General features: G+C 49.4%; 1 protein-coding gene across 1 annotated transcript in view; it reads right to left on the bottom strand.

Moving 5' to 3' along the window:
• CNGB1 (cyclic nucleotide gated channel subunit beta 1) overlaps positions 1-13,894 on the bottom strand; it is a gene marked incomplete at its 3' end in the record, with an annotated part of 58,467 nt that overhangs the window by 12,681 nt on the left and 31,892 nt on the right. Inside the window, exons 17-23 of the mRNA XM_081030915.1 lie at positions 12,860-13,068; positions 11,746-11,796; positions 11,374-11,460; positions 8,955-9,019; positions 8,030-8,152; positions 2,459-2,600; positions 1,530-1,689 (exon numbers count right to left, since the gene is read on the bottom strand). Coding sequence (XP_080887041.1) covers positions 1,530-1,689; positions 2,459-2,600; positions 8,030-8,152; positions 8,955-9,019; positions 11,374-11,460; positions 11,746-11,796; positions 12,860-13,068 — 837 coding nt within the window. The remainder of the gene's footprint in view (positions 1-1,529; positions 1,690-2,458; positions 2,601-8,029; positions 8,153-8,954; positions 9,020-11,373; positions 11,461-11,745; positions 11,797-12,859; positions 13,069-13,894) is intronic.

Raw genomic sequence — 13,894 nt, forward strand, 5'->3', positions numbered from 1 at the left:
TGAGGCCCCCCACCCAGCTATGATGTTAACAGTCCCTGTGCAGTAGCACTTATCACACCCATTACTATGATTGTTTGTTAATGATCCATCTTCCCTACTCACACTATCAGAACAACATCAGCAAGAACTAAAGTATTTCGAGTACTGTTTTTACAGAGTGCTTTACAAAGATGGTTCTATCAGATCTTCCCAGCAACCCAAGAGGTGCCCACTACAATAATCCCTGCTTTACAGACAAAGACAGGGAGACTTGGGAGGGCAGTGACATGCCCACAGCCACGCAGTGCCGCCCTGGGGGATAGACTCAGGATCCCACCCAGGCCATGGGGCTTCAAAGCCTGTTCGCGGAGAGCAGGGCCGAGTCTGTTTGGTCCATCGTGGGGTCTGTGGTACCCAGCAGAAAGTCTGGCATGGAATGAATGTTGGAACTGGAGACAGGACAGGTAGGTAGGGGACAGGACAGGCAGACAGGACAGGTAGGGGTCTGCTTGACCCCTACCCCAATGCCCGTCCCACTGCACCTCAATTATTCATGGGCTCAACCTCGGTGGCAGCCTAGGCAGGTCAGGGCCCTCTTGGTCCTTAATATTCACTACTGTGAAAGAGGGCAATGATACAGATGTCACAAAGCTGTCACTGGAACTAAATGGGGCAATGGATACGAACACGCTTTGTACACTGTAGAGTCCTACACACTAACAGCAGATAATAATGAAGATTCTAACACTCGTTGTCCACAGACTTGCTAACACGCCCAGCTCAGGAGACCTTGGGGCTAAATGTGGCTTCTTTGAGACCACAGGGAACCCCACGGGGACAGTGGGGCCCTTTTATTTGAGTGAGAAAGTTGGGGGGCTCTAGGCACAATGCTGATGACCTATGGGCTTTTCAGAGGCCTCCAAAATGATGACTAGGCTCTGAAAACAAAATTACCAGCTCTCCAAAATAAAAAAGAAACTGTGTGTGTGTGTGTGTGTGTGTGTGAAACTTAGTTGATTAACATATAGTTAGCATATTCAAATTTAATTAAAGGCTCCATTTAGAATCCATGAAAACGTCACTGCATTTGAAAATAATTTCCAGGTAATTTAATTTCCTCCTACTTTAAAACAATTACTGAGCACACCCATCATTGTCAAAAAGCAAAAACAATGGTGAATTAAATGCATTGTTATAGCCAAATAATTTCAGAAGCAAAGTATAACATCAACAAATTTACAAGAAAATATATGTGTGTGTGTGTGTCTGTATACACACACATATATACACACACACATATGGAGAGAGAGGAAGATTCTTCCTTCTCTCCTGAGTTCAACTGTACTTTCATCGTTAATGGGCACACTTTTTAAGGTGGGTGAAGTGAGGTGAACAGGGCATCCACAAGACAGGCGCCTCAATCTCCATCTAGGTCCCTCTCACTTAAATGTAGGAGCCACAGCCAAGAGAGGCCCCAGGGCGCAGGCCTCAGGGACACAGGACAAGTGCAGGGCCCAGGACGGCAGAGGGTCAGGCAGCAGGAGTCTTACCCAACATGCCTTGAGAGTGCCAGGTGTACTCATACCAGGTCTTGACACGGTGCTGCACGGACCTGGGGATCTTGTAGAAGTTCATGTACTTCACTGTGCTATCCATGCAGCTGCGGTAGTAAGTCTGGCCTGCGGTGGCAGCCCCCACCACATCTCTCATCTGGGGGCAAGAGTGGGGGGGTCAAGGTCAGAGTGGGGTCATTACATGGGCTCTGGGGCCATGTGTCATGAGCACATTTCCTTTACACAGAGCAGGGGGGTGTGCTTAAGGCAGTGGGGGAGATCAGGAGAGAGGGAGACCCGAGTCTACACACAGAGAAGGTTTTGTTGATGGGGAAGTTCTGCCTCCAGCAGGGGTAGTGGAGGAGAGTGGGGAGGCTGCTGGCCCATTGGGCAGCCTCAGGTCCCTGGGGCCACAAGGAAGGCATGCTTGGCTGGGCTGGGCTGATTCTGGTACAACACGGCCCCTCTGTGCCAGAGGTCACTTTGATCAAACCCCGGAGGACATGTGCACCCAGTGTACAGCTCCTCAGGGCAGGACCCTTCCAAGGTAACTCTGAGGACCACATTGTCACCTGCACTGACTAGAATATGAGATGTGCCCCCAGCACAACAGAAACCCCAAGGGGTTTCTCTCCACAGGAACAGCCCAAAGCCTCAGCCTTGGCAGAAAGCCATTCAACCCAGCTCTCCAAGATCTCCCAAAGGGATTGATGGAAGCAACCTCAGAGAGAATGGGACTTAGGCTTCCACTACCACCCCCTTCACCCAGCGGGGCCTAGAGCTCCAGGCTCCCGGTTCTACGTCCACTGCTCTTTCCTGGGCTTTAACAAAAGGCAAGAGCACAGATGGGACATTTCTGGCAGCAGGGGGAGGGAGAGCTGCCCTGTAGGCAGGTAGGTGGGAAGCCAGACTAGTGACCCAGCTACCTGTCCAATCATCACGGAGAAAGCGAAGACACCCGTGAAATAGTTCAGCAGCTGGAAGACAATTTCAAAGAGTGTCTTGGGGTCAGGCAGCCCGCCAATGGTGATGAGGGTCTTCACAGCCCAGTAGTAACAGCGAATGTAACTAGAGGGAAAAGAGGAAGGGGAGCTCAGTCATCACAGGTCCCACCCTGCCAACCCAGCGTGGCCTGGCTCTGACAGATGTGCAAGAAAGAAAACCCTTTACAGCTTAGAAGTTCACGGAAGACAACTTGTCACCTCCAAAGGACCCTCTGCAGTCTGTAGAGCACCTTGGCAGATACTGACTGGTTTGGTCATGGCTCTGCCCCAACCGTGCAGAGATATGTGAAAACTGAGGCTGCAGAAGATTGATAGGACGAGTTGGCAGAAGGACAAACTAGGGCCTTCTGATTCCTGGCCTGGGCTCCCTCCATTTCCCTCAGTATTCTGTCCATTTCCACAGTCTGTCCTTTGCTATACAATCATATTGGTTCGTGAAAAGCAAGAGCCACATCAAAATCTGAGGATATCCTAAGAACCACCTTTGCTGACCCTCCCCCATGCCTACCCATTTTCCAGAGAGTGAAAGTGAGGCCCTCAAAGGGAAAGGGAACACAGATGGTCACCAGGTGGCAAGATCTGGGACTAAAACCCAGGGTATCATCTGCTTTGCTGAGCTGTCAACCCCTCAACACCGACATGTGAACCATTGGAAAGGGAGGTGTGGGTTACTATGTGGTAAAAGGCACAGGACATGCCCGAACTTGTCTCAGTATCACAAAGTGGCAAGGGTCCTTCATGTGCGCACCCACACCTTCAGGCTGTGCCCTCCCCGGGGTCAGCAAAGGGTGAGGTCAGCAGGGCTGAGACAGGCCAATCCCAGTGGGCTTTCCTGTTCCTTACTATCCTCTTACCAGGGACCCAGAAGCCGCCCAGAGCCTGTCCCAGCTCCAGTGTCCTGATACACCCACACTTTCAGGGTCCCTGTTTAGGGTCCCCCTAAAATCAAGAATAATTTATTCAGTGGGCAACTCATCCAGTCTGAGAATGACCCCAAATCAGTCCTCCCCTGGGTACCATCTGCCAGCTATTTACGCAGCCTCGTGGAACATGCGCTCTGGATCCAGACTGCCTGGGCTCAAAGCCAGCTCTGCCACCTTCCAGCTCTACGACCTGGACAAATGATTCAATCTCCCCAAGCCTCGGCTTCCTTCTCCTAAAATGGGCATGGCAGTAGAACATCCTCCACAGGTGAGCGTGAGGACAGAATGAGACTTAGAAAAGCACCTAACACAGGGCGGACTCTCAGGAAATGCCAGCTATCAGAGTCTTCACGGCTGCTGGGACCTGTCCTGTGCCTGCAGCAGGAACAATAGACTCGCCTGTGTCCTCAAGAAGCTCACCATCTAGTGGGGACAGGCAAGCAGACGTGCAATGAGAGCTGGGAGAGGGAAGCCGAGGTTGTTGGGAATCGTGGAGGAGGGGTCTCTGTCTCCCACTGGCTGTGAGTCGCCCTGTGCCTCATTACCGCCAGGTGCATGGACATCACAGGACATCACAGGCCTGCAGTTAAGCCACACCCTCCCCCCGCCCCCCGCCCTGTCATATCAGTCCTGGGCACCAGAGGGCGCGTGAAACAGCCTTCAGTGGGACGGAACTGGGTGCTGTCTGAGAGCTGGGTGTGGGTGCTGCTGGGCCACAAAAGGAGCGATGCCCACAAACATCCGGCTCTCCCCCAAATCCTTCCTGCTTGGAGGATTCTTCCACTGGCATGGAACATCTTAGGGGCCTCCCTGAAGTCTCTGTCTTCCATGCTACTGGGCCAATGGGGATGCCTGCGTGCCCCCTGCTGGGCAGAAGCTGAGCAAGAGAAAGGACCCAGAATGTACGAACTTGGGTCCTCAAGCCCCTGGCCAACAGCGCGCACTGGACAAATGGTCACTATTTTGAAAGTTATTGTTATCCATGATACTGGATTTCTAGAGGACTCCTCCTTCACTACTTGTGCTTTGAGTATATACTGGGATTCCCTGTAGGATTTCATTTGGAAAAGAGTGGTGATGTCATGAAAGCGTGTCCCTCCAAACCTGAGCTTCAAGAGCTCCCAAAGGCCCTGCAGAATGAAGTCCTAGACAGGACAGCCGTCCCCCGTCTTCCCCTCCCTGCTTGCCACTCCTCCCTAGGTCTGCCCATGTCAGATGTGCCAGCCCTAGCTCTGGGCTGTAGGTTCCTAGCGTACTGAGGCACAGATTTCTTTGAGAATCAAAGGAAAGCCAGGAATTTCTCCTTGGAAAAGCCAGTCAATCCTGAAAATTTAGCTCTAATTTCTGGGGGTATGTGAACCCCTTAAATCTCTGGACCCCAGGTTAGGAACCCCTTTCCTAGTATCCTGGCTTCCCCATAAGAATGGCCATCGCCAGGAAATGAGGTCGCTGACTCCCGTCCAGGCACGACTAGACAGGTTACACACATTAGTTTATTTTTCCTCACAAGAAATCTGAATGCAATACTACCCCCATTTTACAGAAGAGAAAATTGAGTCCCAGGGTAAAGGCTTTATCCAAGCTTACAGAACAAGATTTAATGAATAGTTTCTGTTGTTCCTTTTGCTTAGAAAAAGACTTTGAGTCCTCTCTCTGCCCCCTTGTCAGATGAATGAATGAATGAATGAATGAATGAATGATCTAGGAATGAGATCAGGAACAGGGCTACAGATGGGCTCTGTCGAGGGGAACAGAGACCAGGGCCATAGTGATATAGGGGTGTTAGGCTCTGACCCCATTCCCAACACACTCCACCCCTCAGTCCATGTCAGGTTTGCCCTCCTGCCTGCTGGAGCGGCCCTGGACTCTGGGACATCTCTCTACAGGTGTGGCTGTCCCTCAGGCCACAACCCCACTCCAGAAGGCAGCAAAGAGTGATGGCCACTGTGACCAGGGGCATCCACACTGAGACAAACCACTATACAAAGAAGCCACCTTGGACACAAGTGACCACCTGTTCTAGTGCCAATTGAAGAGGAGACCAAAGAATTGACAGCTGTACTGAGAGCATTTTGTGTCACTGGTGGGCACAGATCAATGTAAGGCAGGGTCCGCCTGAGATGGCTAACTGATCCCTGGACTCCTCCTCTACCTCTTTGTCACCACAGCTGACTGGGCATCCACTAAGGCCCGGCACTAATGACACAGAGGCACCTAATTCTCACAGTTACCTCTTCAAGGTGTGGCTCCCATTATCAGCCCCATTCTGCAGGTCAGGAAACTGAGGCCCAGAAAAGAGATGTCACCTGTTTACTGCCAGCAGGTGGCAGCTCCAGGAGCCACACCCTGGACTCTGGTCCTGAAAGCCTATATCTGAATCTCCAGGCTCATCTCTGCTCTAGTCCCCAGGTCTTCTCATCTTCCCACACTGCCCTCCCTCCCCCTCATCACAAAACCCTTTGTTTTGGCTCTTTTGTTGCTCTAAGGGACAGACCAGTGTCCCCCTAACTGGTTCCTCTGCTTCCTGCCTGTCCACCCAGTCCTCCTCCCGCCAGCTATCTTTCCGAGGTCCCCCTGGGTCCTGTCATTCTCTGGCTTAAAAGGCTTTGAAAGTCAAGAGGTGAGAGGACAAACGGGGTAGTTTTCAATAACCCTCCAAGCCTTAAAAATGAGGCGGTATACGGGAACTCTTTGTGCCTCCCAATCGACTTTTCTGTAAACCTCAAACTGCTCTTAAAAGTTTACTAATTAAAATATGTACATACCTTTTTAAGGTTTTAAAAAAAATCATTATTATCTCCCTTCACCCTGCCATTCCCCTTTAGGAATTTATTATAAGGAAACACACCAGAGAACGAAGTTTCATATACAAAGATGTTCCCTGCAGTGTCCTGTGTCATAGTGAAAAACTAGAAACACCCTAAGTGGCCAATGATAAGGAAATGGTTAAATAAACGGTGGTGTATCTGTGTGGTGGGGTATTGATATCATGGTTCTAAAGGTTTAATGGGAAAACATGCACAATATTATGTTATCCTGTATCCCTGTTGGTGACCTATTTTTTCACGTTAACGTTTCTAAAATTGGGGTCTATCTTACAATCCATGTACATTTAGTATAATATTTTTTCCCCAAAAAGCTGTACTGATTCAATACTGTGTCATATAATTAACTGCATCTTTAGAATCAAAGAAATGTTCCTGATCTTTCTTTTATAATCAGAACACACACACACACACACACACACACACACACACACACACACACACACACACAGAGCAGCAAAAAGAAAGAAAAAAGAAAAGAACCCTTTGCTGGTTTCCCATTGCCTAGAGCAGTGCTACACAATGAAAATATGGTGTGATCCACACATGTAATATTAAATTTTCTAGTAACCACATTTTGGGAAAATTAAAAGAAACAGGTGACATTAACTTCACTAATGTATTTTAGTGAATGCAAAATATCAAAATTAATCATTTCAACAAGCAACCAATCTTTTAAAAATTAGGGCTAAGACAGCTTACATCTTTTTCCATGGCTCCCAAATCCTGTATGTACTTTACGTCTTCTGCACCACTCAGTCACACTTGAATTTCAAATGCTCTGTAGCCCGGTAGCCTTTGTGGCCAGTGGCTACAGTATTGGACAGCTGTGCTGTCCAACAGAAGGCAAGATTCCAACCTCTCAGGTCACACCCTCCAGCCACAAGGATGGGTCCCAGCTCCTTGACTCCATTATTCTGCAATTTCCACAGCTTTCTTTCTGTTGCTCCCTCCCCCAGGGGTTCTCTATCCCTTCTCTCCATCTACCAAAGTCAAGATCAAACTTCACCGCTCAGAATTGACTGTCCCATGCCACTTCCCCCACCCCTCTACAGCCCCGGCAGACGGTATGACATTGAAGACTCTTAGCCATGCTTCCTGAGTTCAATCCCAGCTCTCCAACGTATAAACTGTGTGAGCCTGGGAAGTAACTGCCCACGTGTTACCTCATCTGTAAAACAGGGTGATGATAGTACCTCTTGTGAGCTTGTCGGGAGGATTAAGTGAGTCACTATGTTGGGTGCTTAGAGCAGGGCTGGTGTCCTGTAAGTGTTGTGCATTGCCTGCTCTAGTATTATCATTGCCATCATCTTATCATCATCATGGGGGCATGCCCACGGTATATGGCAGCTCCCTGCATTGGCAAGTAGGTTTCACCTTGTTGGCCAGCTCCTGCACAGCTAGCGATGTCCGGGAGCTGTGCTAAGAAGGCTTCTCTGGCCTCATTCGCTCTCAGCCATGACCTTGGGTGGCTGTGTACATGCACACATGGAATTTGTCGACTCTACTATAGACTATGGATCTTTCCAGCAGGTCTTGTTCATGTCTGGGCACCCCTATGCCCGGCATGTGGTAGGTGCTCAGGAATGTCAGCTTAGTGAGGACTTGGACACCTGGCCCTTTAATCTCATCAGGTCAGTGGTTCCTTGGGAGCAAGGTGGTCTTGGCAGCATGGTGGCAATAAGACTCCTTTCTGGGAGTCTTGGTGCCAGCAATTATGGCGCAGGAGGAAGACTGTGACTTACCTGTTTCCCACGCCATCGTAAACCCAGTGAGTGGAGCCAATGCCCTGATAGTCTGATGCCCAGTAATACAGACATGAGTTCAAATGTAAACTGTAGAGCAAGTAGGCTGTGGTCCTGATAACCCTGCAGCAAAAGAAAAGGTGTGAATGCAGCAGCAGAAAGGGCAGCCAGGACAGCTCGCCCAGGGGTGGGGACGCAGAGAGAAAGCCAGTCCTCACTTCCCTGATGCCCACCCCGTAGAGCCCCATGTTGGAGCCCCAAGGCCCTGCCCAGCTAGTGGACAATGTCCGATGGAAACCAGCCAGTGGCCCTTTTGAGATGCCCTTTTGAGACTCTGTCTGTTAGGAATGGTGACGTTTGAACGAAGGGCTGTCAAGACTTGGGGCTACAATTGGCTCAACGCTACACGTGCAGATAGTTCTGGGAGGGTGTGGAGGAGCCAGAAGAAGAATGTGTCTTTGAAAAGGGGCAGAGAAGGGACAGATGTGTGCAGAGAAGTGCCACTTCATGAGAGGGGTGGAGGGGAGCTTTGTCCCCCAGTGTGGCCTGGCTGGTCTCAAGGCCTGGCTGGTCTTGGACATCTGCCAGATGGCCCACTGTGTCCTACAAGCAGTTTGGTGGGGTCAGTTCCCTGAGCTGAGACCAAAATAAGGCCTAGCTCCGTGGAAATGCAATTGAGCCATGTGTGTCAACCTATGTGTGCCCTTCTCACAATTGGGGGAAATGGGACATTTCTGGTTCTCTAAAACACAAACATCCCTTTAGAGGAAAAGGCCTGGCTTCCGGTGGTGGCCAGGCGTGCAGGGCCAGGGAGTTTGAAAGGAAAGTGAGGAGGGTAGAGAATGCCGATTGAGAGAGAGAGAGAGAGAGAGAGAGAGAGAGAGAGAGAGAGAGAGAGAGAGAGAGAGAGAGAAAGGGGTCTCACCTGTAAACGTATGCTTTGCTGAGGATTGATTCTAGGCGGTTATTAAACTCGAAGAAGGCCATATACTGGGAGGAAGAACAAGGTATCAGGGCAGCCTGCTGTGTGCGGTGACGCACTGCCCTCACCACAAGGTATCAGGGCAGCCTGCTGTGTGCGGTGACGCACTGCCCTCACCACAAGGTATCAGGGCAGCCTGCTGTGCGCGGTGATGCACTGCCCTCACCACCCCGGCCCATTCCCGTCAGGTGCCCAGACTGGCCTCTCTCTGTAGCCCCTGGCGGGAGGGGCTAGAGAAGGAATGTTCAAAATCAGACGTCTTTAGCCCTTAGAGGTCAGGGCCAGAAACTCCATTTACTAATCTGACAGAAACCAAGGCACCTCTTCCCTTGGAAATGACATGTAATTATGTCCTTACAGTTCGCATATAATTTCAGGGGACTCCTAGACCTTCTGAATCCGACCACGAAACGTTTAGGGGTACATATGTCCCAGGTTAAGGACACTGTTGTGAATGTTGAGGAAGAAACAATTGTATAAAGGAGCAACCTCCCTAACACCCTTGCTTATATCCTTCCAGGCTTATGTACAATAACTGTTCTTCCTTCCTGAGCACCTTTGGTAGCTGCACTTTACAGGTGACCCTTGAACAATGCAGGGGTTGGGGCACCGACACCCCTGCAGTCGGAAGTCCGTGTATAACTTTTGAATCCTCAAAAACTTAACTTACAGCTGTTGATCAGAAGCCTTATTGATAATATAAAACAGTCAATTAGCATATATTTTGAACATGTACTGTTGAACATGTATGTTCAATGCATTATTATATGAACATAGACTATATGTGCCAGAACATATACTGTGTGCTTATAATAAAGTAAGCTAGAGAAAATATTATTAAGAAAATCGTAAGAGAAAATACATTTATAGTACTGTATGTATTTATTGAAAAATATCCACATATAAGTGGACCTGCGCAATTCAAACCCACGTTGTTCAAGGTCAGCTGTACATAAATTGCCTTATTACTTCTTTATATGTGAGGTATGTATTATCATTCATAAAGAGAGAAAACTGGCACTCAGAGAAGTTCAGTAACTTGCCCAAAGCACACAGCTGGTAAGTGACAGAACCAGGGTTTGAACCCAGCTTGCACTCAGACTTCAAGCTCTTTCCATTATACAACCGTGCCTCTAGGTCGCTGCACACATTGTTTGACATTTAAAAATAACATGGATGAAGATTTCCTAGGGGACATGCTAGCTATCGTCCAGGTGTTCGTTCTGATTTCCATTCGGAGTTTGCACTGGGTGCAGAAGGACCAGGGACGTGAATTCGTCACCTTAGGCTCAGAGAGTCATGGCCTCTGAGTCGTGCTGAACGTTAGGTGTGTGAATGAGGCACGCTCCCTACCTCCACATGAACCAAGATACGGGTCTCACCTCTGCATCTGGGGTGGACCCTGGGCTATGGAGCAACCTTCCCCACTCTGATGTTTGCCTCTAAAGCAATCTCAGCAGCACCCAGGAAGCTGGCACCTGTCAGATAAGACTGGTGACGCTTCCAGTTTCCTCTTTCGTCTTGGCAGCCAGGAAGCTCAGCAGCAGGGCCCATGCTCAATTCCAGCAGGATACTTGCATTCTTCCTACTTTCTGCTGCCCTGTTCCTATGGGTTTATTAAGGAGATTGCCTTTGTCTCTTTCGCAAATTCCCTCATTGCCATTTTGGGGAAGAGACATCAGCCATCATGTAAGAAGAGAGATGAGTTTAATTGGTCTACAAGAAAAATCCATTTGGAGGATCCTGAGTGCTCTGAGCAGCCTGTCCATACTGGTCACACCAGGGACACTAGCTCTGCCCTCGTGGCAGGAAGAATGGCCTTAATGACACTGAGCAACAACCAACAATGAAACAGGTGTTGGGCTGTACATTCAAATCCATCCGCAGCACTTCCTGACTCCTGTGACCTTGAGCAAGACACCCAAGTTTTCCAAGTCTCAGTTTCTCCATCTTGGAGAAACCAACATTATGATGGAGTCCAACATAAAGTAGAAGTCCCTCTGAGGAGTCTCTACAATTACGGAAAGCATAGACAGGGGAAACAGTCTGGATTCAAATGCAGACTCTACCTGTGTGACCTTGGGCAAGTTACTTAACCTATCTGTGCCTCAGACTTCTCATTTGTAAAATGCTGGTACTACCAAAACTCACATGGCACCTGTAAAGCTTCCAGAACAATACCTAACACAGGGCACCACTAAGAAGCACTAACAATTATAAAGAATTTGCATCTCCCCTTGGGACCCCCTTCCCTGATGCCCCCCACTTCCCAGTGCAGCTCAGGGCAGAAATGAATGTGCCAGTGCTAGTGTAGAGCAGGTAAGAGCTGAAGGCCTTGGATGGGGAAGCCCACTCGTCTCACCTTCAGACAGCGCGGCAAGCGCAGGAGGGGCTTCACACCGAGTTTCAAGTAGAAAAAGTCCAAAGGCAGCAAGCAGAACACATCCATCTGAAATCCCAGTGGGACATCACAGTGTATAAAACAGGAAACCCCAGGGTTGTGGGACAGGGTGAGTGAGTGGGCCTCTACCTTCAGTAGACAGGTGAGCTCAGAATGCCCAGGAGGGCCTAAAACGAGAGCAGAAAGGATCCCACCCACAGGCCTCTCTCTGTTCAGCTGCCCAACCTGTGCCAGTCCTGGGGGAACCACAACACACCTGGCCCCAAGGCACCCAGGGTCCCCTGAGACACAACCTTCCAAGACCCTGTGGACACTTGCCTCCCTGGCACATACCTTAAAGCGGGGAGATTTCAGGTAGTTATTGCGCATCTCTTTTTTGTCCGTCTAGAAGAAAATGGAATAATGACCGTGAAATGGCCTGAGAGCTTAATCCTTTAATCCCATGGGAGAAACGATGGAAATCCCCCAGACACCCTCTACTTTCCTGCCAGAGTAACAGCCCCATAGAAGAGAGCCCAAAGGACCAGCTGAGCTCTGGTGAAAGCCTCACAGTCTATAGGTGGGGAGGTCAAGCCCCCAGCGGGGAGGGAGCTGGCCAAGGTCACCCAGCTAGATTCCAACTTCTGGCATGGAAGGCAAGGCTACTGAGCTCATTTTCTCAGCATGTTGGTCTTACCCGACCCATTTGCCACCTTATTTACTGAGGAGCTGGCATGGCTCTGATCAGACCAGAAGAGGGGTTGCCCAGGAAATGCTTTTTCTTCTAAATTGTTTTAGAGGCCCAACCTCAACTTGTGTGCACACAGAGGAGCAGGTGCTGCCAGTGTGGAATTTAGAAAAGTGACCTGCACAGGGAGATAGGAACCATGCCTCCTGCTACTGTCAAGTCCCAAATCAGGACTTCAGTCCCTTTTCTGGCAAGTAGGGTCTACACCAGAGCACGGGGTCTCAAACTGGTCCAAGTATCAAGCTCTTCGCAGGACCCCCAGGAAATGCCGATTGCCAGCAGTTACCTGTGCTGAGCTCTCCGCCTGCATTGCCTCGGTCAGTCCTCACAGTAATCCTATGAGGGAATAATTTCTATCCCCACTTTACAGATGCGGAAACTGAGACTCAGAGAGGTGGTACAGCTAGTCGTGGTAAAGCTGGGATTTGAACCAGGCCTGCCTGTGCTAAAGGGCATTCTCTGGACCCCTTCTCCATCTCTAATTCCATCAAGTGATCCAGGAACCATTTCACCCATCAGCGGTATTTGATGCGTGTAATTTGAATATATCAAAGGTGTGCAAAATAAGTAACCATGTTGTTGAACAAGCAGGGGCAGATGTTTCCAAGATTTCCTTGTTTGTTTATCTTGTTGTCTATTGAAGCATCAGGGTTTGGTCCCCTGAAGGCTCTGGCTGCAGAGTCTGCCCCCAGTCACGCCCTCCACCTGCCTGTGACTCACAATGATGTCCCCTCCTTTGACAAACTGCAGGCGTATCTGGAACACGGTGATGTCCAGGAAGTAGATGAGGTCGCACAGGTAATCCATCAGCAGCCAGAGGTGGATGTTGTCTGGCGTCTGGTAGGGGAAGGCCCAGCGCACAGGAATCAGCCAGCAGTTCCAGCTCCAGGCCATCACCACAAAAAACAGCCACAGGATGTACATCAGGTCTGTGCGGAAGGGAGGGGCAGGAACATGCTAGAACATCAGCTGGAGAAGGGCTCCTCACGGGGGCGCTTTCTTTTTTCCACTTGTCTGTCTGTACTTTCCTGTGAGCACTACATGTGACACTTCTGTCACTTGGGGGTGGGGGTGTAAAACTATCTTTGATTTAAAAATAAATCACAGCTAGGCCTTAATAAATCAGAGCATCCTGAAGAGGGGACATGGGGGCATTATTAGATAAGAGCTAACTAGAAAACCCTGTTGCTTTCATTCTTGTTGAAATTTTTTCAAAAATCTATTTCCTGACTTAGTAGGAAAGGCTTACTTACACAACAGTAAATAATGCATAGAAGACGGCTAGACGGATATATAGAAAGATGGACAAACGGATGGATACCATAGGGTCACCTGGTCATTTTAGAGGCCCAGTGGACACCAAGGTTGGAGTTCTGTCCCCTAAATGACTTCTTGTATAAACTTAGGAAAGTCTATCTCTGGCACCTGCTCTACTTTCCTCCAAGAAGTCACAAGCGGAGGTCAGATAAGAAAGGCAGGGAGATCCTTTGCGAACTGTAAAGTACTGTGCACGTAGGAAAGGTTGTTATTCTTGAGGCATATAAAATGGGCTAAAAGGGAAGTGAGAGGGAATTCACTTTAGGTATCGGAAGAACTTCTTCCCTTTTCTGCTGAGAGCAGCAGCTCCAAGAAGGAGCCAGCGAGAGCAGAGTAGAAAGACTTTGCCAAGAGTCAGGAGTCCGAGTCCTGGGTCTGCCACTACGCAGTTTTATGTCTTTAGACTCGTTAACTTCTCCTCTGCCTTAGCTCCCTTGT

Source organism: Rhinolophus hipposideros (assembly GCF_964194185.1).
Source record: "Rhinolophus hipposideros genome assembly, chromosome: 21".
NCBI lineage: Eukaryota > Metazoa > Chordata > Mammalia > Chiroptera > Rhinolophidae > Rhinolophus > Rhinolophus hipposideros.